Source organism: Numenius arquata, chromosome 3 (genome assembly GCF_964106895.1).
Source record: "Numenius arquata chromosome 3, bNumArq3.hap1.1, whole genome shotgun sequence".
Lineage (NCBI taxonomy): Eukaryota > Metazoa > Chordata > Aves > Charadriiformes > Scolopacidae > Numenius > Numenius arquata.
The window spans coordinates 17835989-17863209 of record NC_133578.1 but is presented as its reverse complement, the minus strand read 5'-3'; the positions used below and the strand labels follow the sequence as shown (position 1 = coordinate 17863209).

The 27221-nt window shown below is 59.6% G+C and overlaps 3 protein-coding genes across 8 annotated transcripts in view; 1 reads left to right on the top strand and 2 right to left on the bottom strand.

Moving 5' to 3' along the window:
- USP37 (ubiquitin specific peptidase 37) overlaps positions 1 to 4722 on the top strand; it is a 35346-nt gene extending 30624 nt beyond the window's left edge. The window contains exons 20-23 of the mRNA XM_074145514.1: positions 1757 to 1872; positions 2983 to 3052; positions 3391 to 3529; positions 4338 to 4722. Coding sequence (XP_074001615.1) covers positions 1757 to 1872; positions 2983 to 3052; positions 3391 to 3529; positions 4338 to 4425 — 413 coding nt within the window. The 3' untranslated portion in view covers positions 4426 to 4722. The remainder of the gene's footprint in view (positions 1 to 1756; positions 1873 to 2982; positions 3053 to 3390; positions 3530 to 4337) is intronic.
- A 3980-nt stretch (positions 4723 to 8702) lies between these two features.
- Positions 8703 to 17010, bottom strand: VIL1 (villin 1). Of its 3 annotated transcripts, XM_074146092.1 has the most exons (22): positions 16814 to 17010; positions 16417 to 16496; positions 16369 to 16376; positions 14418 to 14522; positions 14095 to 14169; positions 13761 to 13957; positions 13379 to 13487; positions 12967 to 13077; positions 12668 to 12870; positions 12080 to 12158; positions 11834 to 11932; positions 11584 to 11737; positions 11373 to 11473; positions 11106 to 11243; positions 10779 to 10937; positions 10508 to 10687; positions 10253 to 10398; positions 9989 to 10133; positions 9506 to 9694; positions 9298 to 9366; positions 8981 to 9118; positions 8703 to 8878 (listed from the first exon to the last, which is right to left on the bottom strand). In XM_074146092.1, exons 4-22 carry the CDS (start codon positions 14490 to 14492, stop codon positions 8765 to 8767), a joined length of 2481 nt encoding a protein of 826 aa, XP_074002193.1. In that variant the 5' UTR covers positions 14493 to 14522; positions 16369 to 16376; positions 16417 to 16496; positions 16814 to 17010; the 3' UTR covers positions 8703 to 8764. The 3 variants fall into 3 exon arrangements, with proteins under 3 accessions (XP_074002193.1, XP_074002194.1, XP_074002195.1); XM_074146093.1 differs by lacking the exons at positions 16369 to 16376; positions 16417 to 16496; positions 16814 to 17010 and having other exon boundaries at positions 14418 to 14531; XM_074146094.1 differs by lacking the exons at positions 16369 to 16376; positions 16417 to 16496; positions 16814 to 17010 and having other exon boundaries at positions 8765 to 8878; positions 10253 to 10390; positions 10518 to 10687; positions 14418 to 14492.
- Positions 17011 to 19371: 2361 nt separating this feature from the next.
- CTDSP1 (CTD small phosphatase 1) lies at positions 19372 to 22922 on the bottom strand. Of its 4 annotated transcripts, none has more exons than XM_074145121.1 (7): positions 22856 to 22922; positions 21357 to 21499; positions 21000 to 21101; positions 20672 to 20729; positions 20042 to 20157; positions 19594 to 19779; positions 19372 to 19500 (listed from the first exon to the last, which is right to left on the bottom strand). In XM_074145121.1, the coding sequence occupies exons 1-7, from the start codon at positions 22920 to 22922 to the stop codon at positions 19372 to 19374; spliced, it is 801 nt and encodes a 266-aa protein (XP_074001222.1). The 4 variants fall into 4 exon arrangements, with proteins under 4 accessions (XP_074001222.1, XP_074001223.1, XP_074001224.1 ...); XM_074145122.1 differs by having other exon boundaries at positions 20042 to 20134; positions 20673 to 20729; XM_074145123.1 differs by lacking the exon at positions 20672 to 20729 and having other exon boundaries at positions 20042 to 20134.
- Between the last annotated feature and the right edge of the window lie 4299 nt (positions 22923 to 27221).

Below are 27221 nucleotides of genomic sequence, written 5' to 3'. Positions count from 1 at the left end.
TTAGTGCTGATCAATGAATGCACTGGCCTTACCCAGAAAAATGAGTAAGTCTGATACAGGATGGGAGGGAGACAGACCTCACTGCAAGGTATAGCTGTTGGGGGTGAAAAAAGAAACCCAAAATACACTGTCTTCTCCAAATCCAGGCAGTGTGGTGAGCCTTGGGCACTGTTTAACATTTGTGTGAGGCTGGCATGCGAGTGATTTCATACAACCTGGCAGAGCAAAGCATAACTCGGAGAAAATTCCTCCTCCAAAGAGGGAGGGAGATGAGTAATGAAGTAGTGTGTTAAGATACTTGTAGTTCTCAGGCACCTTTAAAGGCCCTCATGTATTACTGGATGACCCTGTGTCTGCTCCTGAAGAGAAGTCGAATGCCACTTAGACATCCCTGAGCCGGAGTCCTGTCCCCTGATGAGCTCTGGCAGACTGAGTACCCAGTCCTTCTCAGGTCTTCCTGGATTCATGGCTGGGAGAGTTCAGCACTGGAAATCTTTCCTCCTCCTGATTTGCAGTCGCTTGACTTAAAAATGAGCATTACCTTGTGCTCCTCAACTTGCTACTGTGTCATTTGTAAGGCATCAGCCAGCAGTTGTTCAAGGAGACGCTAATAATCTTTAATGTATAGCTGGTAGTCTTTGTTTTAGGTTCTCAGTGGTGCTGCAATCAGAGAACCACTAGTCATCTGGGGACCGTTGGTGAGGTGGCATTTAGCAATACCCACAGCACGTGCTTCATGCAGAGACCTACCCAAGTGGCTGCGTTTCTTGGCTGTAGTCTAGCTTACAACAGCCTGAACAAAGTGTGGAAACCAGCAGTAAAATATTCTCAGTTAAAGGGATTCATCTGTAAACTTCCCGAGAAGATTATACTAATCCAGCGTCTGATGATTTTACAGGGCAAGCAGTGTGAGAATCTCTTCGGCAAAACGTCTCCATCATAACTGGCGTGATAGTCTCTTTAAGAAAAAAAAATAAAAATATATATATATATATCCTGAGCAGTGTCCTGTTAATCACAACTTCTCATCCACATAAGACTTCATAGCTTTAATTTAGCTGGTGAAAGCGTAGCTACTTCTCATGTACAAAATCTTAAATTAGTCGGGTAGCTGGAGAATCCCAGGAAGTTTGGAACAGCGTGTACAGGGAGCAGTGGTGCCTTCCGGCTCTTTACAGAAAGCTGCCTGCATTTTGCTCAGCCAAGCAAACTGGAAGTTCCTGCGGTGAGCAGCCTTCTTACCATTGAAAACAATTAAAAGATGCCTGCTGCCAGCAGTAGCATTTTGATGCCAGTTTTAATTGAAAAATGCACTTTGTTAATGCAACTTATAGTTAAAACTGTAATTCATAGCTTCTCCTTGCAGAAACTTACAGTTCACTGGCCAGACTGGCTGTACTTCTTCTAATGCTGGTTCTGGCTGCAGACCACCAGTGCTCTGAAGTGAACTGGGTGTTTAAATGCTCTTTTATCACTCAGCTGTCATTGCCGTGGCGCCCTTTTGTAAAAGTATGAGAGAGATGATGCTAAAATTAATTCTCTAGTCCAAGATACTTTTCTTAACTATTGCGCTGACAAGTTGGGGAAGGAAGAGAGAGTTTTTATTTGGAAATTCCAATATCTCCTGCTTTCCTTGGAAAGGAAGCTTGAAACGTGAGCATTTTATTGTGCTTGTTTATATGGGTAGATATACCTCAACCTGTTTTGAATTCCTGTGTGTGCCACGGCTTCTCACACGTTGTTTCCACTTATCTAGAGTTTAACAGCTCCCTCCTGGACAGCGTTGGTTCTGATGAAGACTCTGGGAATGAGGATGTTCTTGACATGGAATATTCAGAAGCTGAAGCAGAAGAGCTGAAAAGAAATGCTGAGGTGTGATCTACGATTTCAAAAGCCAGCTGAGAAATATATCCCTTCTTTACCATCAGTTTAGTGTCGGAGGTCGTTTTACAGAGCAGGTGTAGAGTCTAGAAAGGTCTTTTGAATTCAGAAGTGAAAAGATAGAAAGTTTCTATCCTTAAGAGTCTGTCCTGTTGTGGAATTTTTACTTGGAGAGGACTCCAGCCAGCGTGGTATTTTAGTTGCAGCGCTGTGGGCTTCTAGATCCTGCACCACCAGAACTGAGAAGTTGTGGCAAGATCTTATTCCCATTAGGTGAAATGTAACTGAGGCTGCACTGCCAGCTGCTAGCGCTCCACGCAGCAGCGTTGTGAAAGTTGCCTGCTTGCCTCAGTGGAAGGAATACTGTGTAGAGTAGAAAACGTTAAATAATTGGAGTTTCCTTGAGCAGGTTTGGTTTTTTCTTTCCTTAAAATTCCTTTCCAATTTCCATACCACTAAACGAAGAGTTACATTTTAAGATTATTTTCAGTGAATCGTATCAGTAACGTTTCCTGGTCACACAGGATTAAAAAATGTCAAAAGTCAATTACCATTGTTTAGTTTTATTGTCAGCGAACAGAGCAAGCATGTGTCCTGCATGCAAACGAGGCGTTGTCTGCTGATATTACAGGTGCAGGACAAGAGAATCTAGGCTGCATATCCAGTATTAACTGTTAAATCTGTGTACCATTATCAAGGGTATTTCTTTGATACGGCAGAAGTAAGCGTGGTGTGCCTTTTTTGCTTTTCTATGTTTATTTGGTGGATTAATTCTGACATCAGTGGAAGTCGCTCAGGAAATGGTTGTTTAGAAAACTTTGCAGTGTAGAGCTCATGTCAGCATCTGTTCTGAGGTCAGAGTGGCTCCTTTGCATTTTCATTGGCTTACTGCAAGATTAAATAAGATGGGAGGCTTGTTCCCACTTCTGGAAGGACTCTTCCTTTGGTCTGATCCAGGGTGTCTGTTTCTGTAGTCCTTGATAGGGTTGCAGCTTGGAATACAGCAGCCAAAGCCATTATCTCAGGTATAAATCATCTTGTCCATAAGCTACGTGGGACAAAAGTGAATGCCTAAAAGCTTTAATTGGACTTTCTTTTCAGACAGGAGAGCTTCCTCACTCCTACCGTCTCATCAGCATCGTCAGCCATATCGGAAGCACATCATCTTCAGGTAAAAAACCCCATATTTTATTCTTTTATCTCTTACCGATATTAAAAAAAAAAATCTGTAATACAGAATTACCATAGTGGGATTATTTGCAGAGAAAAATTCAGGCAGCAAAGCAAGTCTTCCGTTGTGGCTTGCATGTGCATGAAGTACTGCTTATGAGGTCCACGGAATTGCTTGTGCTCGTACCAGCTCATTGACTAGGAAGGATGGAGGGACCAGGATTTCCAGGGTGTTGTAGCATTTCAATCTGACACCAGTCGCTGGAGCAGGGTATATAGCTCACCAGCTTACTGGTTGAACTGGAGCATGAAAAGCAAGGTGTGTTCTCTGTTTTTAAGGTCATTATATCAGTGATGTCTATGATATCAAGAAGCAGTCCTGGTTCACCTACAATGACCTGGAAGTGTCTAGAACTCTAGAGGCTACCGTTCAGTGCGACAGAGACCGAAGCGGTTATATCTTCTTCTACATGCACAAGTAGGTGTCTTGGGGAATTTTGGTGCTGGCAGTTACCTGCTGCTTGTGAGGAAGGGGGTGCCTCTTCTTCCTCTAGTCCTCTTTGCTGGGTTGAAAAGTGTCTCCATGTATTTGTCAGAAGAAATCTTAGTCTGAATTATCTGCAAGAATGACAAAATTGAAGTGCTCCGCGTTCAGAGGCATGGAATTGTATCTCACTAATACATAGGGTTTTAATAAGATGCATTAAATCATCTTTTAAGAAGGGGATTCAGTGTCTCAGCTATGCATTTGTGCACCAGGAATCATAATGGAGCTCAGGTTTTCTCCTTAGGTGCTGTGATACTTGTAAATGCCCTTATTCCTGCTCGTAGTGGATGTGTTGTTGCAGCAGGGCAACGGGCAAGATGAGCTTTGTAGGTAGAAGTGATACCTTTTCAGGCACACAGAACCAAAGAAGGGGTTTGGTACCTCAGTTTGTCCCCTTCTTCTGTCTTTACTGGTTGCTCTAATAAAGGATATTACAGACTGTCTTGTGTTGCTTCTGGTCCTTTTACCAGCCAGGACTTATTTTCACTATTGTTACTGTTCTCTGAGGCTTATCACTGACCTTATTCATTGTAATAAATGGAAAGAGAAAAAAAAAAAGTGCTTTAGGAGCCAAAGAGCTGTGCTTAGAGATGCTAGATAAGACACCTTTCTCTGCCAGGATCCCTGATGCTTGCCTTTGTGGATCAAATCCAGTTGCTGATGCCCTCAGAGCGGTCTTTTATGTAGCAGTTTGTTGTTGTAGGTATGTTTCACTATTGGCCTTTCCCTCTATCCCTAGGGATATCTTCGATGAGTTACTAGAAACGGAAAAAAATGCACAGCCACTTAGCACGGAAGTAGGAAGATCGGTTCGTCAGCCGCTGTGAAGAGTAAAACACCTTGTTCCTCCTGAGGAACAAGGAAGATTCTGAACTTGTGCCAGACACGCAGGAGTCACAAACAGCTCAGGGCCAAAAACAAGAGACAAAAGGTAGAAATATGGGACGCTCGGTTTGTTGAACCATCTCTGCAAGTCCTGGGCCTGAACCATGCGTTTAAACCTTAACATCCCAGAGCGATCCTCCTGTGGTGAAGTTTTTATTGTTCCTCAGATAATTTTGTCAGCATGGAGCCTTAAAGAGTTGCATCAAGCCACAAGACTACAGCTGCTCATAAACTGATTTAAAAAAAAAAGTGCAAAAAGAGACTCGACTTTAAAAGCCCATTCACCTGTGAGAAGTGAGTGGCGAAGATTTACATATCACTTGGCTTTTTTCTTTTTTTTTTTTTTTTTTTTCTTTTTCTCCAAGAGCAATTTAAGCAATAGATTCTGTAACCTGGCGTGTGTTGTGTTAGTAATATTCACTGGAAGCCCAGATCACTGAGTAGGCTCTTGCCGGTCATCTCGCTAACAGGCGTTTTGGAATCGCTCAAGCCGATGCGTTTTGACGTTCCTGGGTTTGGAAGCCCTCCGCTATTTCCGTACGGTTCCAGGAAACAAACCTGTCGGTGCTGTGGAATGTATTGCATACCTGGTGGCAGCTCTCTTGGTTGTTTTGTTGTTGTTGGATTTTTTTGTGTGTTTTGTTGGGGGGTTTTTTTGTTTGTTTTTTTTTTTTTACACCATTCACTGTCATCCTCCTTTAGACGTGAGATTATATATGTGATTTCTTTGGTTTTACAAACTCTATTATTTGATTGCATTTTTCTTTGTGAGGCTGTTGGATAACGTACCGTTTGGAGAGGAGAGGACAGGTCTCTCTTTGGGAGCGCGTGGAGTTTCGCCCTGAGGTTCGGTTGCTTGGGGCTGCTTCGGTGTAACTCCGGGGGCAGGCGAGCGCCTGGAGCCGGCTGAGAGCAGCAGCAAGAAGAGGTGACACGACGGCCGCTTGTCATCTTCTGGGAGGGAACGAGCGTTCTGGCGGGGCCCTTTCTGTGCAGGCTTGGGCCATGGTGACACTGGAGCGGTGGGGAAAGGGGGCTGCAGAAGAGCGCTTGGCACTTGAATCGCCCTGTGGTGGAACCGTGGCCTTGCCTTGGTCTTCCCGTGCCCCAGGGCAAGAGGGTTTTTACTGCAGCTGTGCCTCTGCTCTCCTTTCTGAGGAGGGCAGAGCGCTCAAACTGTGAAACTAAACCAGGTGAGAAGCTTTCAGAAAGCCCGTATTCAGCATTAACGGAGCACGGTTAGGAAGAAGTGTTGCGTTTTATTGGATTTAGAGATGTGATGCTCCTTTTATAGCTTGTTTCAGCAGGGGGGGTGGGGGTGGGATGGGGAATCCCATTGACTTCATTTTTTCGGCACCTTCGCACTTACTTAGGGGCAGGTGTTTCCTTTCACTGGCATTTACTCATTTCAGAGAAAGTGTTGCTGTTAAGCAAAGTAGTTGCTCTTGTTTTGGCCTCTAGTTATGATTTTTGCAGCTTGAGTTTTAGAGGTGAAATACTTCTTTTAAAAAAAAAAAAAAACAACAAAACAAACAAAAAACCACCTTTTTTTTTCTGTCGAGATAGTTTCTGGGTTTTTTAAACTATCGTTAGGAGTTTCTCAGGAATAAACCAGCTGAAGCAAAGCAGACAAACCCATGGATTTAGGAGACAGCAGGCACCTCTTTCATGGGCCCTTCCACACTAGAGCTGGTCCTGGCAGAGGGATGCTGCCTCAGTGGCCTCATCTCACCTCTGTGGGCAGCTGTGAGCAACAACCCTGGTCCTTGTCCCCACACCACGTACAGCGTGGTGACAAGACTGACTGACCTTCCAGTCCACATGTCGGATGAGCCAGGGGGGACCCGGTCAGGGTGACATCTTTCTGGTTTCTGAGCCAGGAGTGAAAATTTGGTTGTAAACATGGCAGAGCATTTATCTTGTAAGATGCAGCCCGGGTGGGTGTTTATGTTAATTTATTACAAAGCATTATACTTTCCTATTGTCGATACTAATTTCGGTAGAGTTCTGGGCGATGGGAAGAGGCAGTGAGGCGGGAGTTATCCTTTGAACTGGTCACCCCTGGCGAAGGTGATGATGGGACTGCTCGGTCCAGAGAGCAAATCTGTTTTCCCCAGGCGCATCCTGTGCTAGTGCTGTAAATACCCGGTGTTCCTGTAGTATCAGAAGTCAGCTCTGCTTTTTTTGGGTGGCAAGGTTGTTTTTCCAAGGCGCTGCACTCCAGTTAATTTATAATAAAAGCAAACATTGCCCGACTTTTCAGTGCACTAACTTTTTTGTTTGATCAAGGTGCAAAAGCTGATGCTTGAAACCAGCATTCCTTGTTTTGTGCAGAGTTCTTGCTTATTATTGCAGCCATTAAGAATTTGCAGACATCTGTTAATTAATTTAAGCTGCTTTATTTTTCCGCTTGGTATATGGCAGCTCGGTTGCCCCTTCCCCCTGGCAGGAGTGTCCGTTGGAGCCCCTTCCTTGCAGAGGCGGATGTCTCCCTGTGGGAGAGCAGTTGGGAGGAAGACGAGGGGGTGATCCTCAAGGGACATGCTGTCCCACCAGCTGTGACATCCCCACCGCTCAGGCTGTCACAGCAGCAGGTTCAGCAAGGTTGTCCCATCTGGGTGGGATACCCATCCTGGGCTATGGCTAAGGCAGGTGGGAAAGTTCAGATACGAGCCCTGAATGGCTCCATGCTCTTCCTTGGATGTACGGAGTCGCAGTTAAACATTTACCCGCTCCTGAGTCAGCTCAGTTTAGCCCAAGCGCGATGCAGCGCGTACACACAAGGAGCTCCCATCGTGCCGTTCCTCTCGCCCCTTCCTTGTTTGACTGTGATAATTTGGTTTGATTTACTCCCCTGCTCCGAGGGGTGCAAACCCCTTCGTGTCGATGAACTGGAGCTTGTGTGCACGGGTCCACGGGGAGCCACGGCCGGTGGGGGCTGCACAAAGAGCCTTTGCACAAAGCAAGGACTGGCTTCCCGACCGGTGCCGTAGCCTGAGACCGCTGCGAGGAGCTGAGCAAGAGGAGCCTGTGGCCGTGGCATCTCCTTCCACCTCCTCTACCGCCTGGATACCCATCGCCTGTGCATCTTCCTTCCCATCTCACGTCCCCAAGAAGGGCCGATGTCCAGCCCAGCACGTCCTGCTGCGGTTCACCCCAGTGTGGGGCACGGGATCGCCCCGTGCTTTGGGATTGGGGTGGTGCTGGGAATAACTCATCTGCTTTGTTTTCTTTTTAATGGAGCTAATTATTCCTGTAATCGCCCGCCAAAGAGAAGAAAGAGGGGTGTGGGACCCCTGGCAGCTGCTGCTCCTGTAGCTCTGCTGCCAGACTCCAGCTGTGCCTGCCACGGGGTGGCCGCTGCTGCTTTCTGCCTGCACCCCGACTTTCTGGTTCTTTACACCGTTGATGTGGAGCAGCACTTTTCTCTGTGTTTTAGCAGACCTGTTCCTCTCTATTCTTTACAGTTTTTGCTCTTGGGTTCCCCCCTGCCCCTTTCTAAATGATGTGTAGATAGACCTTTTTTTTTTTTCTTTTTTTTTTTTTTGTGAAATTAAAACCTCTTTATTAACCCTCTCTTGGTTTGCGATCTTATTCCTGCTGCTGCTTGGATGCCGCAGATGGTGGACACCAAACCTCCGCCTGGCCTTTGCCGTTGGGACTTTGCTCGGTTGCCCGGGAACATCATGTGTGTGCTCAGCGCCTCCTGGCACATGCAAATTCCCACTTCCCTGCCAGACACCTGTCCCTGCAGGGGACCCCCAGCCCCTTTCCCGATCCCCCCCAAGGTCCCAAGCCAGGAGGGAGATGCCCTCCTCCCCTCCCAGGGGACAGGACATGTGGTCCTTGGTCACTGTCCCTGGTGACCGTCCCCAGCAGGTGCTGTCCCCCCTGCACGGGCCATGCCCTCAGCCTGTGGGTTATTGCTTTTACCTTTGTTATCGCAGGTATTTACTGAGTTTCAGGTGATAGTGCAGGGAGCGGCTCCAGCTGTATATCAGACCTTTAACCCCGAGCTGCTGCCGCCAGCGTGGGATAGGGAGCCCGGGGGTGGGCAGCTGGTGCACTGCCCCCTAGGGAGTGGGGGTGAGGGACCTGGAAAAGAAGGAGCTGAGGGCCTGTGTGGCCTCGGTGCCCCGTCAAGACCCGTGTCCCCCTGCGCCCTGTCTCTTGGGCAAATAAACCCAGGCGTCGGGGAGGAAGACACAGCCCCGCTCTCCAAATATATTTTATTTAATAAAAATAAGGAGGTGGGGCTGTCCCTGGGCACAGGCTCTTGCCCTAGAAGAGTCCTTTGTCCTTCTTGAGTTTCTGTTGTTTCCACAGGGGCAGTTTGCCAAAGGCAGAGCGGTCCATGCCGAAGGTAGCCTGGAAGTCCTTGTCGGAGAGGTGGTACTGGGGGAGGAGAGAGGAGGCTGAGCTAAAGCTGGGGGCCCTTCCCTGGTCGTGTGTTGCCCCCCCCTCCCACCTCCAGCAGCCCCCCCGGCCTTGGCTCACCTCCTTCCTGCTGGGATCCACGCCGCGTGGCAGGTCCTCGGCTGCAGTGTTCACCAACACGTCCAGGGGGAAGGTCTCCAGTTTCTCGGGGAGGAGGGGGGTGGTGGAGGTGAAGATCTCTTGCTTGGATGTGAGCATCTGAATGGGAGAGACAGGGTCACATCAGGGGCCGCCCAGGAATGGAGGCACCAGCGTGGCTGCAGGTGTCCCCTCACCAGAGGAGGTGTCCTTGCAGCTCTTGATGCCACCTGCCAAGGGACATAGGGGCTTTCTGTACCCCCTCCCACCCCACCACCATCTCTCCCTGTGCTACTTACTGAGGTGAGCTGCCCAAGGCTGCTTTCGTCCCCCAGCTCAGCTTTCAGCGCCTCGTAGGATTTCTTGTCCTGGAGAGGGGACAAAAGCACTCAGCCCTTCAGCAAACCACTGCCTGTGCCCTGCAGATGCTGCCTGGGGCCAGATCCAGGCTTGGTCCCCATCTGTGAAGGGGTCCCCTGGTCTTTCCAGCCCCCCTCCACCACTCACGTCCCAGCTGAGAGGGTCCCAGGCCAGGAACCAGCCGGTGAAGGTTGGGGGCTCACAGCCCTGTTTCACCACGATGATGGGGGTGTCGAGGTCGCGCCCGCTGGGGTGGGTCCGCAGGTACTCCTGCACCATCACCGCTGCCGCCTCCTTCTCCGACTTGTTGGCGCCTCTCCCGATCCAGAAGAAAATCTGCAACAGGGTCACCACGTCCACCACTGGGGTTGGACAGGGCCCTCTGGGGCCATGCCTGACCTATGGCTGGGGGCATGCAGGGTGTGTCTATGGGAAAGGGCACTGGGAGTCCATCCTCAGCCATCTCTGGAGCAAGAGGACTGGAAAAAAACAGCATGGGGCCAGGGACATTGGGGTTTCCAGCCTTCCATCCCACCACCTCTGGCTGCTGCAGGTCCTCCACCCCCTCCAGGGACATCAGTTTGTGGGATCAAAGGTGTACCCCCACCTTGTGCACCCCCCCAAGCTCACCTGGTCCCAAATGTCCAGCAGGTAAACCTCATCCTCCTCCAGATCATCCTGGGTGAAGTCTACTATCTCTGTGGCTAAGAAGGTGCCTGTCTTGTTAGAGCACTCGAAGAGACGGGGGGACACAGAGAGGTTCTCCTCCTGTAGCCTGGCAGGGGAAGGAAAACAGTAGTGGTGGTGGTGGGAGCAGGACTCACCCAACTTGGAGACTGGTGGTCCATCTTACCCCTGAGGGTGGGTAGGGACCCCTGGACAAAGGGCTGGTACCTCTTGCTGTTGGCATACTGGGACTTGCCCCCCAGGGCCACCCAGAACTCAGCTGGCTCCTGTCCCTCTGCGATCACTGGCTTCTCCGTCTTGGAGATGATGTCAGCCACTGTCTTGCCCATTTCACGCTCGTCCCCACTGCAGCCCTGTCGAGCAACCATGGCTGCTCCATCACCGGCCCCAGCCAAGGAGGAGGACATGGGGACATTTCTCTTGGGGGTGGCAGCACCCACCCTAGTGCCTGGTGGTACCTACCTTCCCATACCAGAGGTAGCAGCAGCTGGGGGTCTTGAGCACGAAGACGTCATTGGAGTTGAGGGAGGAGGCACGGACAGGCACCTCGAAGGCCTTGGTGTTGTACTCATTGGTACCGTGCACGTGGAAGAGGCGGGTGGAGGGTGTGGGCTCTGTGCTACCCGCCCGTGAGGTGCCACCCTGCGGGGACAGGGACAGCAGGTCACCACTGGTGCCACAGGCTCACACACCTGTGGGCTTCCCCCCCCCCCCCCAACAGCCCTGCACTCACCGCGTACACCACCATCTTGCCCTTGAAGATGGCCATCAGGTGAGCCGGCTCCTTGCCCATGGTGACGCGGACCTGCACGGGCTCATTGTTGTATTTCTGGTCCAGGATGACTGCTTGGTAGGCGGAGGCGGTCAGTTCGTCCGTGCTGGCTTGGCGACCCTGGGCAGGGCAGAGAGGGGCTCAGCACCCACCACATCCTCTTTTTCCCTCTTGGGAAGAGGGAACCCTCGTGCCATTCCCATGGGGTCATGCATAGGGGCAAAGCACCACCAGTCCGGGGAGGTGCCCCTGTCCCCCACCCATGGGTCAGTAACCTGGAGGTCTCACCTGCCAGAGGTAGATGATGCGGTTCACCTTGGGCCCCACAGAATAGGTGTAGAGCACCAGGTAGCAGTCACCACCAAAGAAATGGCCCAGCCACTTCTTCTCCACAGGCACCAGCTCATTGTTCTCCACACGCCACACCTGGCGGGACAGGGATGTGCTGATGCCAGGGCTCATGCATGCACCTGCCCTGCAGCCCCTGGACCCCACAGCATCCCCCAGCTGGGAGGGTACCCCAGGAGAGTCCATATTCTGCCCCAGACACCCTACCTCAACCTCCCCAGATCCATCATCCACCATCTTCTGCTGAGCAGCCATCTGGGGCTTGGCGTGCAGCGTGGTGGCATCAAACTTCACCTGCTCCACCTTGGCTGTGGGGAAGGGCAGAGGGTTGAGCCACATCCTGCTGGCTGTAGGGGTCCACACAGCCCCCTCCCATTCCAATCCAGGGAGTCCTGCAGCATCAGAGGGGGACACTCACCCACTTTGCCCACAGTGTGGGTCTTGCCCAACCCACTGGTCTGGTTGGGGACAGTCCATTTTTGGAAGAGCTGCCTGAAGATGGTTGACTCGGACCCATCATTCTCTGTCTCCACGCTGGTACTGGCTGGGTAGTTCTTGGCTTTGATGAAGCCCTGGGAGGATTCAGACCCAGAACATGGTTATAGGGTGTCTGGCACCCCAGGGAGCAGCCAGGCTGTCCCATAACCGACCTCTAACCCAGCACCCACCAGCGCCCTGTTCATCGCCTGCTGCTTCTCCTCCTTGTTGGCGTTCTTGCCCTTCCATACGAAGATCTTGACACCTCCTTGATCAAGGATATAGCAGTCCTTGGAGGGGGGGACAACAGCAGAAATTAGGAATTGGGGCAGCTTTAACCCTTCAAAAGCCAATTTGGCAGGTGAAGCCATGGCTTTTGAAGGGTTAAAGCTGCCAAGGAAATTGGGCTCCCCCAAGAATTCCCATGGGTGACAGACCTCATGCAGGAGCATGTCTTGAGTCAGGGGTCGAATTGCCACCTCCTGTATGACCAGGTTCCCGCTGGCATTGGAGAGGCTGGCAGGGGAAAAGAGAGGAGAAGGGGTTAGAAACAGAGCTGGAAAACCCCCTCCACATCCCCACCTTGGGGTGGCAGAGTTGGGTGAGGGCATCCCCTCCCTATCTCCTTCCCCACCCTGATCATGGCAGACATGGTACCCAGGGACCCTCTTGCCTGCCATGGTGGCAACCTGGTTTGCAGCTTGCCCTGCTATGCAGCTTACTCATGGCCATGAGGAGGGACAAAGGGGTGTCAGATGTGACAGGGCCACCCGGGGACATTGCCACTGTACCCAAAGGTCATGCTTGCATAAGCATCTGTCCATCAGGTATCAACCCTGTTTTCATCAGGGATCCCCCTTGCTCCAGCTGCATCCAAAGGACCTGTCCTCATCCCTGCGGTGGCCTTGACCCCCCTTGGTGGCTGTCCATGGGTTTGGGAGTTGTGGGATATAGCAGAAATGAGTGCTGGGTCCCTCCGGCACCCTGCAAAATGCCATGCAGGCAACCCACCCCTAGCAACTCACTGGTAGAGCTTGAGGGAGGAGTTGAGCTTTTGATCCACTTTGTTGTCAGGGATGGCTGCCTTGATGTCCCTCTTCTCGCCCAGCACATGCATGAGGACCTTCATGAGCTCCGGCGATGCGGCCTCATTCTCACCATCCACTACACCCACCTTAGCACGGCCCCCACGCTCCCGGTCCCGGATGTCCTTGGCCAGGGTCATCGCCTGCACCCAGGGGAGAGGGGGTCAGCCCAGATCGGGGATGGAATAGACGGTCACCCCCTTCCTCCAGTGGGGCACCCTGAGACCCCCTGGTTATACCTTCAGCCTCTCATTTCGGTTGCTCTCAGGGCCGTTCCACTGGATGATGAGCTGGCCCAGGTCCAGCAGGAAGGCATCCCCCCGGTTGAAGCTTTTCCAGCTCATCTCCACCTGCAGCAGGACAGGATTGGGGGGACATCAAGCAGCAGGACACCTGGGTCCCCCTGGCTCTGCAGCCCCTGTCTGCCCTGGCTCAGTGCTGATGCCTCCAGCCTGTATCCCTCCTCCCTACCCCAAGAGAGGCTTTTTGGGGTGAGGTTGCTCCTGAGGCAACGTGGCGGTGGCCCCACACCCATTCTGTCCCCTGCTTGAGGGCAGCTGTGTATGGGGTCCTCTGGCCTAATCCTGACCCCAAAGAGCATCTCTGCATAGAGTCTAGTGGCTAGGAACCCCCCCACATCCCATAACTCACCTCTCCTGCCACCACGTTCTTCTTGCCCTTCACGTGCAGCAGGCGCTGAACATTGTAGGTGTTCGTCTCCACATGCTTCATGCCCGAGGCCACACCACCCTTCTTATAGCTGGCAGGGGACAGACATGGTGTGAGCCCTGGGCCCCTCCCTTCCCCTCCAGCAAGGTCCCCCTCCCACCTCTGTGTAGCAGGGAGGTGTTTGGGGACACCCCCCACAAACTCCCATATGGGCAATAGATGGAGCGAGGCCAGTTCCAGATCCTGCCTCCCCCACCACACTGGGGCAGGACTGTCCCCATCTCCACTGGAGATATCCCCACAGGGGGCATGCAGAAGACCCCTCCCCATTGTGGGGGCGAGTCCCTGGCAATGACCAACTTACATGAGTCCCTGCTTGAAGTAGGCACGGAAGGTCTCGCTCTCGTGGCCCTGAACCTCACGGTACTGCACGGCCACCGTGCCCAGGTGTTCGTCCATCTGGGTGGTGTAGATGGCAGCTGCCCCCTGCTCATCCTGGCTCGACTCCTTGCCCAGCCAGTAGTGGATGTTGTAGCTGAAGCTGCTCCCAGACTTGCGTGTCTGCAGGACACAGGTCCCTGCTAGAAGAGCCCCCATGTCCCCAGACCACCCCAGCCAGGGACACCCCTCCCTGCACCCCGGCGTCCCCTGGAGCAGAGCCCGTCCCCGAGCCCCCGTGGGACCCCAAGCTGCCCTACCGACAGCAGGACGTAGCTATCGCCCTCGTAGAAGTTGCCGTAGCTTTTGGTGGGCACTGGCACCATCTCCATGTTCTGCAGAAGGAAGGGAGACATCAGACCTGGCAGGGAACCCCCCACCCCAGCCCCGCACACCCCACTGCCCCCAGCCCCAAAACTTGGGTGGGTTTAACCCTGGGTGCCACACTGAGACCCTCAAACCCAGGCACTGAGGACACAAAGGGGGGTGGGGTGGGGGGGTGTCTTCCCTCCAACAGTCCCCCCAAACATCCCGGCGATGGGTGCCCGGGTGATAAGTGCCCAGGCTGTGCCCCCATCCTCACCTCGATTCGCCATATCTGGAGGCCCGGCGTGGTCTTGTTGAGCGTCCTGCTGACTTTGGTGCTGAGCTCCACCATGGTGACGGGTGCTGCAGGCAAGGGGACCTGCTGAGGCATCGGCAACACCCTCATTAATGGCAGGCAATGTCATTAAGAGCTGGGACAGAGCCAGCCTGCCATGCCATCTGCTGCCCTGCCCGGTCTGCAGCCGGATGGGCCATAAACCCCCCCATCCAGAGCTGCATGGGGTAAGGGGACCCCCTGCCCACCCCTGGGCCTGGCTAGCACTGTGGCTAATGGGGGCTGTCACGGCTCCATGCCAGGGCCTGTGGTGGGCAGGAGCGGGGTCCTCTGAGCACCCCGGTGCCCCAGTGCCCTGCCCTTTGCCCAGGCATGGGGCAGGGCTGCTCAGGGTGTCCCCAGCGCAGCAGCCACAGCTGGGTGACACTGCTGCGCAGTGCCCTGCTCCTCCCCAGCGCCAGCAGGAACTGGCCCTGTTCAGCCTGGTCCTGGCACGGCATGGCACGACATGGCACAGTGTGACATAGCCACTGTTGGTGGCCTTGCACACACACACATTCACACATATGTGTGCAAACACACTTTGCCCACTTCCAGCCCCCCCCCCCCCCCCCCCCCCCCCACTCCCGACCCCTCCACCAGATCCATGCCCACCAGGGAGGGCACAGCCCAGCCCCACAGAGGTGCTGAGTGTGCCAGGGCTCAGCCCCGGTGCTGCCGAGGTTGTCTGCAGCCATCCCTGCCAGGCAGTGGTCAGTAAGTGGGCAGGGGGGGGTCAGGGAGCCGGTGTTGGGCAAAGCTCCCCTGTGTATCCTGGCAGAGGGAGCCAGCAGTGCCCACAGAGAGGTCTCTGCTCCCCCAGCCCCACAAAACCCCGCCTGGTCCCGCTGCACTGCCCCAAAAGCACCCACATCCCATCCCGCAGATCCGGGGGGGTGACATCCCCCCCATCACAGCCCCAAGGTAGGACACAGGTGGGTCCCCAGGCCCCATCCCCCAGCCACCCCTGTGCCAGGAACAGTGGTGGCTATGGGAAGGGCTGTCCCTTCCCCCCCTCCATGCCCACCTGCCTGTCCCCCCGCCCCAGCCCCTCACCTTCCCTGCGGAGCTGGGCACAGGTGAGCGTACCTAGGCAAAGTGTTCAGGTGCCACCACCCAGGAGACCTTTGTCCCCTCCTGTCCCAGCCTATGTTCACCATATAAGGGCAAGAACAGCCCAGAGTCAAGGTCCCTATAGCCCTTTGAGGCTTCCCAGCACCTGAAGAGCCCCGTTACTCATGGGGTAATTGCCCCCCTCCAGATGCTATTGCAGCAGAGGTCAACCAGGGCATCCTGCCTATGGGCTTGCTATGCCCAAGGTGGTACCTGCTGCCCTGCCCAGGCCTGCTTCCCTCTTGGTCCTTGGCACTGAGCCCACGGTGATGGGGTTTTTGATGCCTGCTCCTCCCAAAAACGGTTTCCTGAGGTGATAGCAATAGGCTGAACTAGGTCAGGAAGGTGTCAGACACAAACACAGAGATGCACTGATGCTGCAGGGATGGGCTCTGCCGCTGTCCTCCACTCTCTGGTCTCCAAAAGCCCCAAACCCTCCCAGCCATGGAGCACAAAGCCCATAGTGATGGGGTTTTTGGTGCCACCAGCTCAGAGCCACCAGCAACGCAGCATCATCTATCTTCCCAGGGCATCACTTTCCCACCTCATCTGTCCTCCTGCCCCAGCTGTTACCTGGTACATCACGCCCATGGGACTGTCCCCACACTGTGCCACCCTGCAGCTGCAAGCCAGATCCCCACTCACTATCCAATGGATTTTGCCCCCCCACACACACATTGGGGAGCGCTCTGCAGCCTCAACCTTGGGGATGGGAAGGGGGGCGCGGGGATGGCACTAGGGTCTGGGGGCACGGGACAGGGCACAGGGCCACCACTACCACCCTATGCCCTGTCCTGTGCCCCCAAACCCCAGCCCCAATGGGTGGTACCCTGCTGTTGGCAGAGAGGGAACTGGAGTCCTGCCCAGTGGCTTCCAGCCCTGAAGGTGGTTTTGGGGGAAGACCAGGGGGTACATAGAACGGGGAGCGTGTGTGGGAGGGTCACAGCAGCAGCAGGCAGGTCCCTGGGGCTCCCCTTCCTGCTCTTATCTCTTCCCCAGCCCTGCAGGATTGCTGCAGCCTTATCTCAGCCGTCCTGCTGAGCCAGCAGACCTCGCCACGAGCGCCATGGACATCCTGCACCCCGGCCGTCGCCCTGGCGCCAGGCAGGTGCCCTGATGCCACGGGGATGGGCTCTGCTGCTGCCCTCTACACCCCTGCCCCCCCAAATCCTCCTAATCGTGCCACCCAGCTCCCACCCCCTGCACCCCACTCCAGCGTCCCCCATGGGATCCTTACCTGGGTGCAGAGTCCCCGGCGGGGGTGTGGGGCTGAGTTTTGGGTGGGGTGTTAACACCCAGGTCGCTGCTCTCTGCTTGGTGGCCGAGTCCCAGGGCTGAGACTGCCAGTGTGGCACAAGGGTGGGGGGACCCCCACACCAGCCCCAGAGGGCTCTCCCCCTCCTTGGGCCCCCCAGCTGGACATGCTGGGCCACTAATGAACTCAGTAATTAGTGCAACCATCAGGGAGGACAGAGACTTCGTTAATGAGGGGAGGCACAGGTCCAATGAGGGCACGGGGGAGGGGAGCTAAGAGACCCCCACTGCCTCCATGCTGGCAGCAGGCTGCCTGGGGGGAGAGGAGGTGTCATAAGTCATCCCCCCAGTGATCCCCAGTCTATGCAGGGGACATCTGATGCCTTATTTGGAGGAAACTGAGGAAGGGAGCACTTGTTACACCGTCCCCCCAGCCCTGCAAGCCCCAAAGCTGGGGGGCACAGCTCACATGGTAAATTCAGCCCCTCCCCTTGTTAAGGGACAGGATAACCATCCCCATGGCATCAGGGTCCTTCTTCCAGGAGAGGAAAGGGGTTAGGATTGGGATACCAGGGCAGCCTGGGTGGGGAGCTGTACCCCCATGAGGATGTACCCTTAGCACTGGGCAAGCAGTAGCACCCCCACCCCCCCCCCCTCAGCGCTGCAGCCCCAGCATTCCTCCTAGGGTTATTTAGGGGATCCTGGGGGGTTTCTGACATGCAGACACACACAGGACGCCCCTTTCCAAGATGGTTTGACAGCTTTAATCACATGAAGGCACTTGGATCTGGTCCCCCAGCCCTCCCCAGCCCCCCTAGTTGCTGCCTCTGGAACCCCCAGACCCCCAAAGGGTGCCCAGTGTGGGGGCTGTGCTCCTCGGGTGATGTAGCACCCATGGGTGCTCGCTGGGCAGTGGGCTTCGCTGGTGCCGTTTGACTTGTCGAATATAAAGTGCTGAGTTCAACCCTCCTGGAGGGGCAGGCAGGGGTCGAGGGGGCAGGGGAGCCACAGCATCCCCCATCCCACCCCCCCGCCATGGGGCAGGGGGTGGAGACAGGGGTGCAGGCAGGCCTGGGGGGACCCCCACCTGCCCCCAGCATTGGGAGAAGGGCAGTGCCGGCAGGAGCCGGCCAGACAGCACCGGAGAGCTAAAACCCCTCGCATTTCCCTCCCCCCCCCCCCCCCCTTCCCTGGCACAGCGGTAAAAAGGCACCCATGATTTTTTTGGGAAACCGTTGCTTTTTCCCCTAAAAAGATAGGGGACATTGTCCATATTGCGATGCTAAAAAAGGCCTGTCTGAGCTCAGCGCCCCACCCCCTCAAAAAAAAAACCCTCCCTGAGAGTCCCCATCCCCTGGAGGCTGGGGGACAACCTGGCACATGCCCAACCCCACAGGGGTCAGGGTAACCTCAGGCTGCAGGGAGGAGGGGGGGGTGCGGTGCCCCCCACCCCTGCCCCAGCTCGGGGGCTGGGGCTGGAGTAAGGCTGGGGGGGGGCAGGACACGCTAAGGCTGGTACGGGCGTCCCTCCCGTCCAGGAGTCACAGCCTTTGGTGAAGCTGCAGAAGGATGGGGAGGAGGTGCATAGCTCCCCCCTCCCTGCGAGGGAGGGGACCGCCCCCCCCCCCCCCCGTTGGTGACTGGAGTGGCTCCCACTGACACAGTGTAACTGAGGGGGGGAGGTGGGGGTGAGGGGGGGCCACCAAACACTCCCCCCCCATGCAAAGAAACCGAGGTTAGAGGCGATGAGTTAAGAGCCCCCCCCAGGCACATCCCTTGCAGGGCGGGGAGCGGGGAGCACACAGTTGTGGTGTCCCAAGGCACATGGGAGGGGGGCATTTGTGGCCAGGGACTCAGCCCTGAGACCAGGCTGCCCCCCAAAACACCCCCTCTAGGCAGGGGGCAGCAGAAGGCACGAGGGAGGGGTAGGGACATGCCCCCCCCCGAGGTGATCAGCTGCACCAAGGGCAGAGTTAAGGGTACGGCGACGGCCCCATGCACCAAGGCAAATAAGACACCCCCCCCCCCCATTTTTAGGGGACGGTAAGGGGTTAACCCTTCTTGTGCCCCCCTGCAGACAGGGGCCAAGGGCCGCCAGCCCCCCCCAAGCAGGCAGAGCCCAGATGGGGGGGGTCTAGTTCCCCCCAAAGGCAGTGGAAAGCAGCAACTGCTGACCCCCCCCCTCCCCACTTGGGGGGACATGGAGGGGAAAAGGACCTGAGAACCGTTTCAGGGAGAGGGGACACAGGTTGTGGGGGGGGGCCGGAAGGACTGGACCTCCCCCCTGACAGGTCCCCAGCACGGCAAGGCAGCGGGTCACCCACGGCCCCCCCCTCCTCCACAGGAAGGGGGACACCCAGGTCCCTGGCAGGGGCACCCACATCTCCCACCACCAGCAGGCGGGGAGGGTACCCGCGCCCACCGGGGCTGGGGAGGACGATGGGGGGGTCACACCGGGGGGGACACCCCCCACCCCCCCCGCTCCCCAAAATAAGGCACCCGGCTGCCACGGCGGTGCCGGGGGGGGCCACTAGCTGTTAGTCCGCTGCTTCTTGAGCACTGCGTACACGTCCTCCACCTTGCTGAGCCTCTCGAAGAAGGGCAGCAGGTCCAGCAGCTCCGTGTCCGCCATGTTATCAAACCAGGAGGCCACCGGCACCTACGGGCAGCGCAGCGGGCAGCGGATGAGGTGGGGGGATCCCCCGCTCCCTCCCCTCTACCCCCTCCCCAGCCTCACCCCGGGGGTACGTACGGCGTTATCGGGGTGGAAGATGTAGGATGCGGGCGAGTTGTCCACGATGATGATGCGGCGCAGGTCGCGGCCCAGGCGGCTCAGGTCCTTCACGTAGTTGCCGCGGTGGAAGACGCAGGATTCCCGGAAAAGCCGTGCTCGGAAAGCCCCCCATTTATCCAGCAGGTCGGCCACGGGGTCCGCGTACTGCGGGCAGGGGAGGGGAAGGTCACCAGGACACGCCGTGCCACCCTGCCCATCCCACGGTGACGATGGCACCCAGCTCTCCGCCAGTGCCGGCTCGCCCCGTGCCTCAGTTTCCCTGGCCAACGCCTCGGAGGGAGGCACTGGCACTGCCCGCAGGGGACAAGGGGCCAGCGCTGCCCATGGGTGGGCAGGCAAAAGGGGTTGCGCCACCCCAGGGGTGGCCCATGGCGGCAGGGGGAGGGTGGGGGGTGACAGCACCCACCTTGGCCAGGCTGGCAGTGAAGAGCACGCACTCGAAGAGCTCGCCCATGCGCTGCAAGAACTCGTCCACGTGTGGCCGCTTGAGCACGTACACCTGCGGGCACGGGGCACAGGGCAGCGCGCCAGGGCACCGGCAACCCGGCCACCAGCCCCTGCCCACCCGGGGGGACACCCGTGTCCCCAAGCCTTGCCAGCGGCTGCCTGCTGGGGAAGGGGGGCAGAGGGCTGCCCGTGCCGTGTGCCATGGGGGTGCCCTGCACGGGCTGGGGGATGCCACCTTCCTGCGTGGGCTGGGGGATGCCACCATAGCCCCGCTGGCACATCCGGAGCGAAGCGTCCGGCCGGCTCCGGAGCCAAGTAACCGAGAACAGGCTGACTGCCCAGACCACAGCCTATCCTGGATTACTTGAACCCGGGACCAGCCACTGCAGGAAGACACCGTGCCAGGATCCCCCCTCCCCTTGCTTCCTTCACCTCCCCACCCCCTGGGAAGAGGGGCACCCACCTCTGCCCCCCAAGGTGCCAGCCCCGGCACCCTGATGCCCCTCGACCGCCCCTCGGTGCAGCTCCCAGCCCCCGGGGAGGGGGGCAGAGGGGGCCGTGCCCCCCTCCCATCAGGCACCCCCCGTTACCTGGTGCATGATGCCATCGATTTCCACGGGAATGATGAAGTCAGCGTTGTTCACCGGCTGGAGAGGGCACGGGGAAGGGGGGGACGGGGGGGGGGGGGTCAGCGCCCGGCAGACACCCCTGCCCAAACGCTGCCTTGCCCTCTGCCCACCACCCCACCACCCCCCGCCAGCCCACTGTCCCCTCGTGGGGACACCCCATCCGACCCTGCAGGGTCGTGGGTGCCTGGGAGCGGGCATCATTTGGATTGGGGGGGGGGGGGGGACACAGAGAAGGTTGAGGGGTGGGCGTGGGGCACGAGGGGTGGGGTGGGGGGGAGTGTCCCCCACCTTGAAGGAGCTGTGCACCAGCGTCTCGTCCAGGTCGATGACCACGCAGAGCTTGCTGGCGTCCTGCGGCTTGATCTCGGGCAGGAGGTGTTTGACAGCAGCCTGCGGTGATTGGGGGGGGGGGGGGGGGGGGGGCACAGGCAGAACTGGGGGTCAACAGGGTGGCGAGGGGCACCCCCTCCCCTCCTGCCCACCCAGAGGGGGAGCACAGGGAGGGGGGAGACCCTTTTGCCCCCCATCCTGGCTTAGGGGAAGCACTGGGGACGGGCACCCCAGCACTGTGTGTGTGTGTGTATGTCCCTGCTCCAGTGCCAGGCTGGGGGTGCTGGGGGGGCACCTGGGGGGGTGGGGGGGTACCTTGGGCAGGGCCCCATTCTCCTCCACCAGCAGCGGGGCACTGGTGGTGCTGGCGCGGGGCTCCCCCTCATCCCGGCACAGGCAGCAGAAGAGGGACTGGAGAATGCTGCGGCTCCGCGGCTTCTTGGTGGGGGTCTGGGTACCTGGAAGGGGGGGGGAAACGGGGGGGGGGGGGTGTGTGTGCGTGTGTCAGGGGAACCCCCGGGGGTGTCCCCCACTCCCCCCCCGGTGGCTGAGCCGGGGTCAGGGTGGCAGGAGGTGGCGGGGGTGCCCCCCCAACAGCCCCCCATGCCTTTATCTGCCTCCGGCACCCGTCCGGCCGCCCTTCCTGCCCCACCCAGCGCCGCGGACACGAGTGTTTGGAGACCACCCACAGCCCCCACCCTCTCCCACGGGTGACACACACACACCGCCCCCCCCCCCGTGGGCCCACCCCACGCGGCCGGAGACCCTACAATAACATAGTGGGTCCTGCCCCGGGGGAGGGGGGTCGTGGACGCCCGGGTCGCCCCCACTGTCCCTCCGCGGGGGGCACAGACCCACGCGGGTGGGTGGCCCTGTGGGCGGGGCCTGGCCGGGGGGAGGCGGGGCTTACAGCCGTTCACTTTCCCCGCCCCCAGCCTGGCCCCCTCCCTTCTCATTGGCCGGCTTGAGCGTAACCGGAGGCGAAAGACCAATCAGGGCGAAGCGCCCGCCCCTGGGCGCCGTTCCCGCAGCCCCCATTGGCGGATCAAGGGGAAACTGAGGCAGAGGGGCCGCTCCTGCCCGCCCCGGGGGCAGCGCGGAGGCTCCAGCCCCTTCCCCGCCGGCCCGATCCTGCCCCCAGCCCCAGCCGGGAGAGGGGCAGCCCTGAGCCAGGAGCCGCAAACCGCCCCCCATGGTTGTGTCCCCCAGCAGCCGGGCCAGGGCGAACGCGGGGCGCCCGTGGGGCAGGAGCTCCCCACGGGGGACGGGCCCCGTTCCCACGGTTTCCCCCCCTTTCCCAGCCCTACCAGCTCCCCCGGCCGGCGGGCAGCACCCCGACATCGTGCAGCGTTCCCCGCCAAAACCACTACGCGAGGTGGAGGCACCGGGGGGGAAGGGGGGCCGAGACGCCGGGCTGTGGCCCCCCTACCCCATCCCTGCCTCAGTTTCCCCACCGGCGCTGCCTGCAAACCTCCTCCCCCGCCCGGCTCCGGAGGAAACGGCGCAGATACGACGAGCGCCAGGGGCCGAACAGCGCCCCGAGCCCCCCAGGGTCACCGACGTGGTTCCGGTCGGGGGGTGGGGGGACGGAGGCAGGGCACGACCCTCCGACAACCCCGCTCCCTGCGACCCCCCCCCCCCAGCGCCCCAGGGCATCCCCCGCCAGCCCTGGGGCAGCGGGACGCGCCGGCCAGGCTGAGCCCGCCCGCAGCTCATCACACCCGGATGCCACAGACCCCAGGGGGGGCGACCTCCCCCGCCTCCCCTCCCGCACCGGGGAGGGGGAATACCCCCACCACCCTCCCCCGCTTTACCTTTCTCCTGCAGCGGGGCGCTCCCCTCCTCCCTGCTAACCTGGGCGATGATGGACTGGTGCTCCATGGGCGCCGGGGGGAGGGGGGGGGGGGAGGGAGGGGAAGGTTGGGGGGGGGTGTCGGAGGGGGCGGCCCCCCCCGGCGCTGCCCCCCGAGGGGGAGGGGGGGGGGGAGGCGGGGCGGGGGCCGGCGGCGTTGCGGGGCGGCGGGCGCGGGAGCGGCGCCGCGGAGGAAACTTTGTTACAACATGGAGTTTCCTCCGCCCGGGCTGGGGCTGCAAACATGGAACCCGGGCGCGGTTTCAAGGAACCCCTTAAAAGGGCAACGCCGAGGAGGGGGGGACCCCTCTTCTTCTTCCTCCTCCTCCTCTTCCTCCTCCCGCCTCCCGGCACCCGCCCCTCGAGGGTCCCCGCCGAGCCGCCACCGGGGCTGGGGGTGCAGGGGGTGGTGGCTTCTTAAGGGGGGAGGGGGCTCCCGCACCGGAAGGACACCACCCTTGCACCATGATAGTCGGCACCCCCGAGGGCTCCCCCACGCCCCCCCCGGCTCAGAGATGAGACCCCCAAATATCACACCCCCCTCCAAGTGTCTCCCCCTCCCGCGTGTCACCCCCCCAGTGCAGCTGGCAGCCCCGGGGAAAAAGGAAAGTCCCACCCCCGCCATATGAAGCCCCCCCCGCCCCCCGCGGCCATGCTGGGTGTCCCCTGCAACAAAGCCCCCCCGGGTCCGGTGGGTCCAGGCTAGAGTGGTCCCCGCCTCTCCCCCCACGCCCCCCGGGGACACGTTCCCCACTGCCAGGGGTGGCCACCGCAGCCGGGCAACAGGTGCGGGGGGGCTGCACCAAGAACCGCCTGCTTGTTTCTGTCTTCCCTCTTTCCCCTGCAATTCCCCAATTATTTGGGGAATTAATATATATACATATATTATCAATATATATATTTGCCCCTGCAATACCTCCCCTCCTTCGGGGGCAAGCAGGGCTGTTCCCAGGCGCTTTCCGAAAAGCAGCTTTTACCGAGAGCTCGAGGATGCAACAACCACCTTCAGGAGAAACTCGCGCCCCCCCCTCACCACCCCCCCAAGCCCCCCGTGTGCTGACATCCTCCGACCCCAGCCGCTTTCCCCCCTGCAAGCCCGGCCGGGCTCTGCCAGGGCTCCTCTGCACGGCGGTACCCCCAGGCAGCGTCTGGCCCCGGGGAAGGGTAGGTCCAGCCGGTCCTTGTCACCATCTCGGTGGCCGGAGATGCTGCTCCCTCCGTCAGTGCTGCCCCGGGGGCAGAGCAGGTTGGAAATTCCCCATCTGAGCTTGTTCGGCGTCTATCCACCTCTCCCAGCTGCGGTTTGGGATCTTTAGGGACTGAAATAGTCCTATCTGGCCCGGGGGTGGGGGGGGTGTGGAGAGGGAAGCGGACCAGGGGCACTGCCGAGGCAGCGATGCCGGCTGCGGCACCCCCCGGGTACCGCTCTACCCCTCCGGCTCCCCGGGGCCGAGCCGCCTCCGTACGGTGAGAGCAGCCCCTATGGAACGGAGCTGCGAGGGGACTCGCCCCCTCCCCCCCACCAGCGTGGGGCACAAGGGGGCACGACACACGCCCATAGGTGACCCCGCTGGGAAATGGAGTCCGGCATGGGGAGGTGGTGTGTGTGTGGTCGGCGTCCGTCCCGTCCCCCCCCCGGGGAATCGGGATGCTGCGGGACCTGGCGGGCGGTGAAAAGGCTGGCGGAGAAAAAGCCGGTTTCCGCCTGCGGCTCCCGCGCTCCCAAGTGCCGTGCGGGGCATCGCGGGGCATCCCGGCACCGGCAACCCCTCCCCCCCCCCCCCCCCCGACACCGCGGGAGGGCCTCGGCGGGATCCGGGCTGCGGCTTGGGAACCGGGACACCTCGTCCTGCCGCCTCCCCTGCCCACTCTGACGCTGGGCAGCCGTCGTGCCTCAGTTTCCCTACCCCCTTGCAGCACTGGATGGGGAGGCAGCCCGCTCCCCTGGCCGCTGCCCCCCTGCTCGGCGGGAGGAAGAGGAAGGAAAAGTCTGTGCTTCCTCCGCTATTTTTGGGCTGACCTGCGGTGCCCCTTTAGCCCAGGTGGAGCCGGGCAGGATGCCTACCTCATCCCCAGCTGGGCTGCTGGCGTGTGCCAGGGGACGCTGTGGAGGCCACACACTGTCCCCTCCAGGACCCCCCATTCTTCCGGCCGAATCCTGCTCTTCCCTCCCCGATGAGCCATGTGCGGGCAGCAACCCCCGGCTCAACCAGGCCCTGCCTGTCCTCTAATTAATGTAATTAGGGAAGTCTCTGGGCCAGACGCCTGCAGCAGCAGTTGGAGCATCGTTTCCAGGTTCACTGCTCACAGGCTCGGGGACAGATCGAGCAGCCTGGGAGTTCGGGGGGGGGGGTGTGTGTCTTTGTCCCTGTCCTGGGGCTGTGGGACAATGGGGATAAGGGGCTTGTGTGGACAGGGGCCTCACCCTGTGTCCCTAGCCCAGGAGCCCACAGACCCCAGCTGGATGTGGGGGCTGCGGGGTGCGGGCATGGGGCAGAAAGGCACTGGGCTCCTGCCAGCGAGCACCAGGGGGACCCCTTTGTGCCACTCCGCTGCCCCTGGGCTGGCGTCCTGTTCTCCCAGCTACCCATGGCCCTGGGACTGCTGCCCCACAGACCACCGCCCCACAGAATGCTGCCCCATGGCCGGGGCCCGGGACTGGGCACCTCCTGCCAAGAGCTGGGCCCAGCCAGGTGTCCCCGGGCTGGGGGTGCCATCGCGAGAATGGTGATCCCCGTAAACCACAGCCCTGGGGACCCCCTACCGCCCAAGAGAGCCGTGGGACTGCCCCCTGCACTCCACAGACCCAAACACCCCCCAGCCCCGCGCCCGCTGGGGACGACCCTGAGGTCCCCCGGCACCCCCCAGCCCTGTCCCCCCAGTCAGGGGCACCCCAGGGCTGGGGGTGCCTCTTGTAGTCGCGGTTGGGAGGGGGATGGTCCCTGCACCTCCTCCTCCTTCTCAGACGGGGTGTCAACCCCGGCGACTGGGATAGACTGCGCCTTTGTGGGGGACACCCAACGCAGCGGACACCCCGCTTTTCGGTGGGCCCCACCACCCTGGCTCCTCCTTCAAGCAGCTCGAGGCCGGGCCAACGCGGAGGCGGGGGGGGGAGGCACCGCCCCACCCCGGCCGGCATCGCCCTTTTAAGAAAGGGGAAATTCTTCACATAAACAAGCGCGGCCCCCGGGAGCGGGGGGGGTGTCCCTTCCCGGGGAGGGGGCCACGATACGGGGGGGGGGGGGAGAATCCGGCCCCCCCCACATTCCCTCCCTCCACCCCCCCGACCAGGGTGGTTTGGGAGGGGGGATTTTGGGGTGGGGTGAGGGGGTGCTGGGGAGAGGGGGGAGCCTTGAAACAGCCAGGGAGCGTCTCGCAAGTGCGGGCCGCGGCGGGGGGCGAAGCGCGGCGGGACACCCCCCTACCCCCCCAACTCCAGGGTGCGGAGTCTGGGGGGCTGTGGGGGGGCGACAGCCGCCCTCGGGGAGGGCCAGAACGGCCCTGCATCCGCATCCGGCGGGACCGGCGGGCGGGAAACGGGGCATCCGGGGCGGGGAGGGCACGGTGGGGGCCCCCCACCTCTCCGCTCCCCCCTCCTCCTCGGGGGAATGCAAAAGGTTGGGGCTAAGCCCCCCCCCCCCCCCGCGCACCCACGGCCACGCGTGGTTGTGTGCAACCTCCCCCGCCGAGCCCCCCGGCCTGGGGCAAAGGGTCCGGTATGGGGGGTGGGGGGTGTCCCTTCCCCGCCCTGGGGCGCGCAGCAGCAGCGAGGCTGAAGCCAAGTTACAAACGCCATTTATCACCGCCCCCCCTTTATATCCTCTCCGCCCCGAATTTAGGAGCCCCCCGTGGGGCTCGGGCCGGTACCGGGCAGCGGAGCTAGCGGCCCCGCCGTCCCCGGGCGGCAGGCGGTGAGGGATGGTTAGCGGTCCCGGGCGGTGATTAGCGGTCCCGCGCGGTGATTAGCGGTCCCGCGCGGTGATTAGCAGTCCCGGGGGCCGGCGGTTCCCGGCGCTAATAAGGAGGAGAGGTCTCCGGGGCGGCTCGTTCACTGAAGCCTCGGTGCCAAGGGCTGGGGCACCTCCCTCTGCGCCCCCCCCCATCCCCCGCACACCCCTCCCCTCACCCAGCCCGGACCAGCACCCCTGAATTGTGGGGGGGAACGCTAAAAACTTGGGGAGAGGTCTGCGCGGCTGTTAACCCCTTCTTTGCTGGGTGTATCTCTGGCCAGAACATCATCCCCGGGCTCGGTGTGACATCAAATCAGTGCCCGGTGTGGGGGTCCGTGCTGGGCAGGGAGAGGCCACTGTAAGAAGGGACGGGGTCTG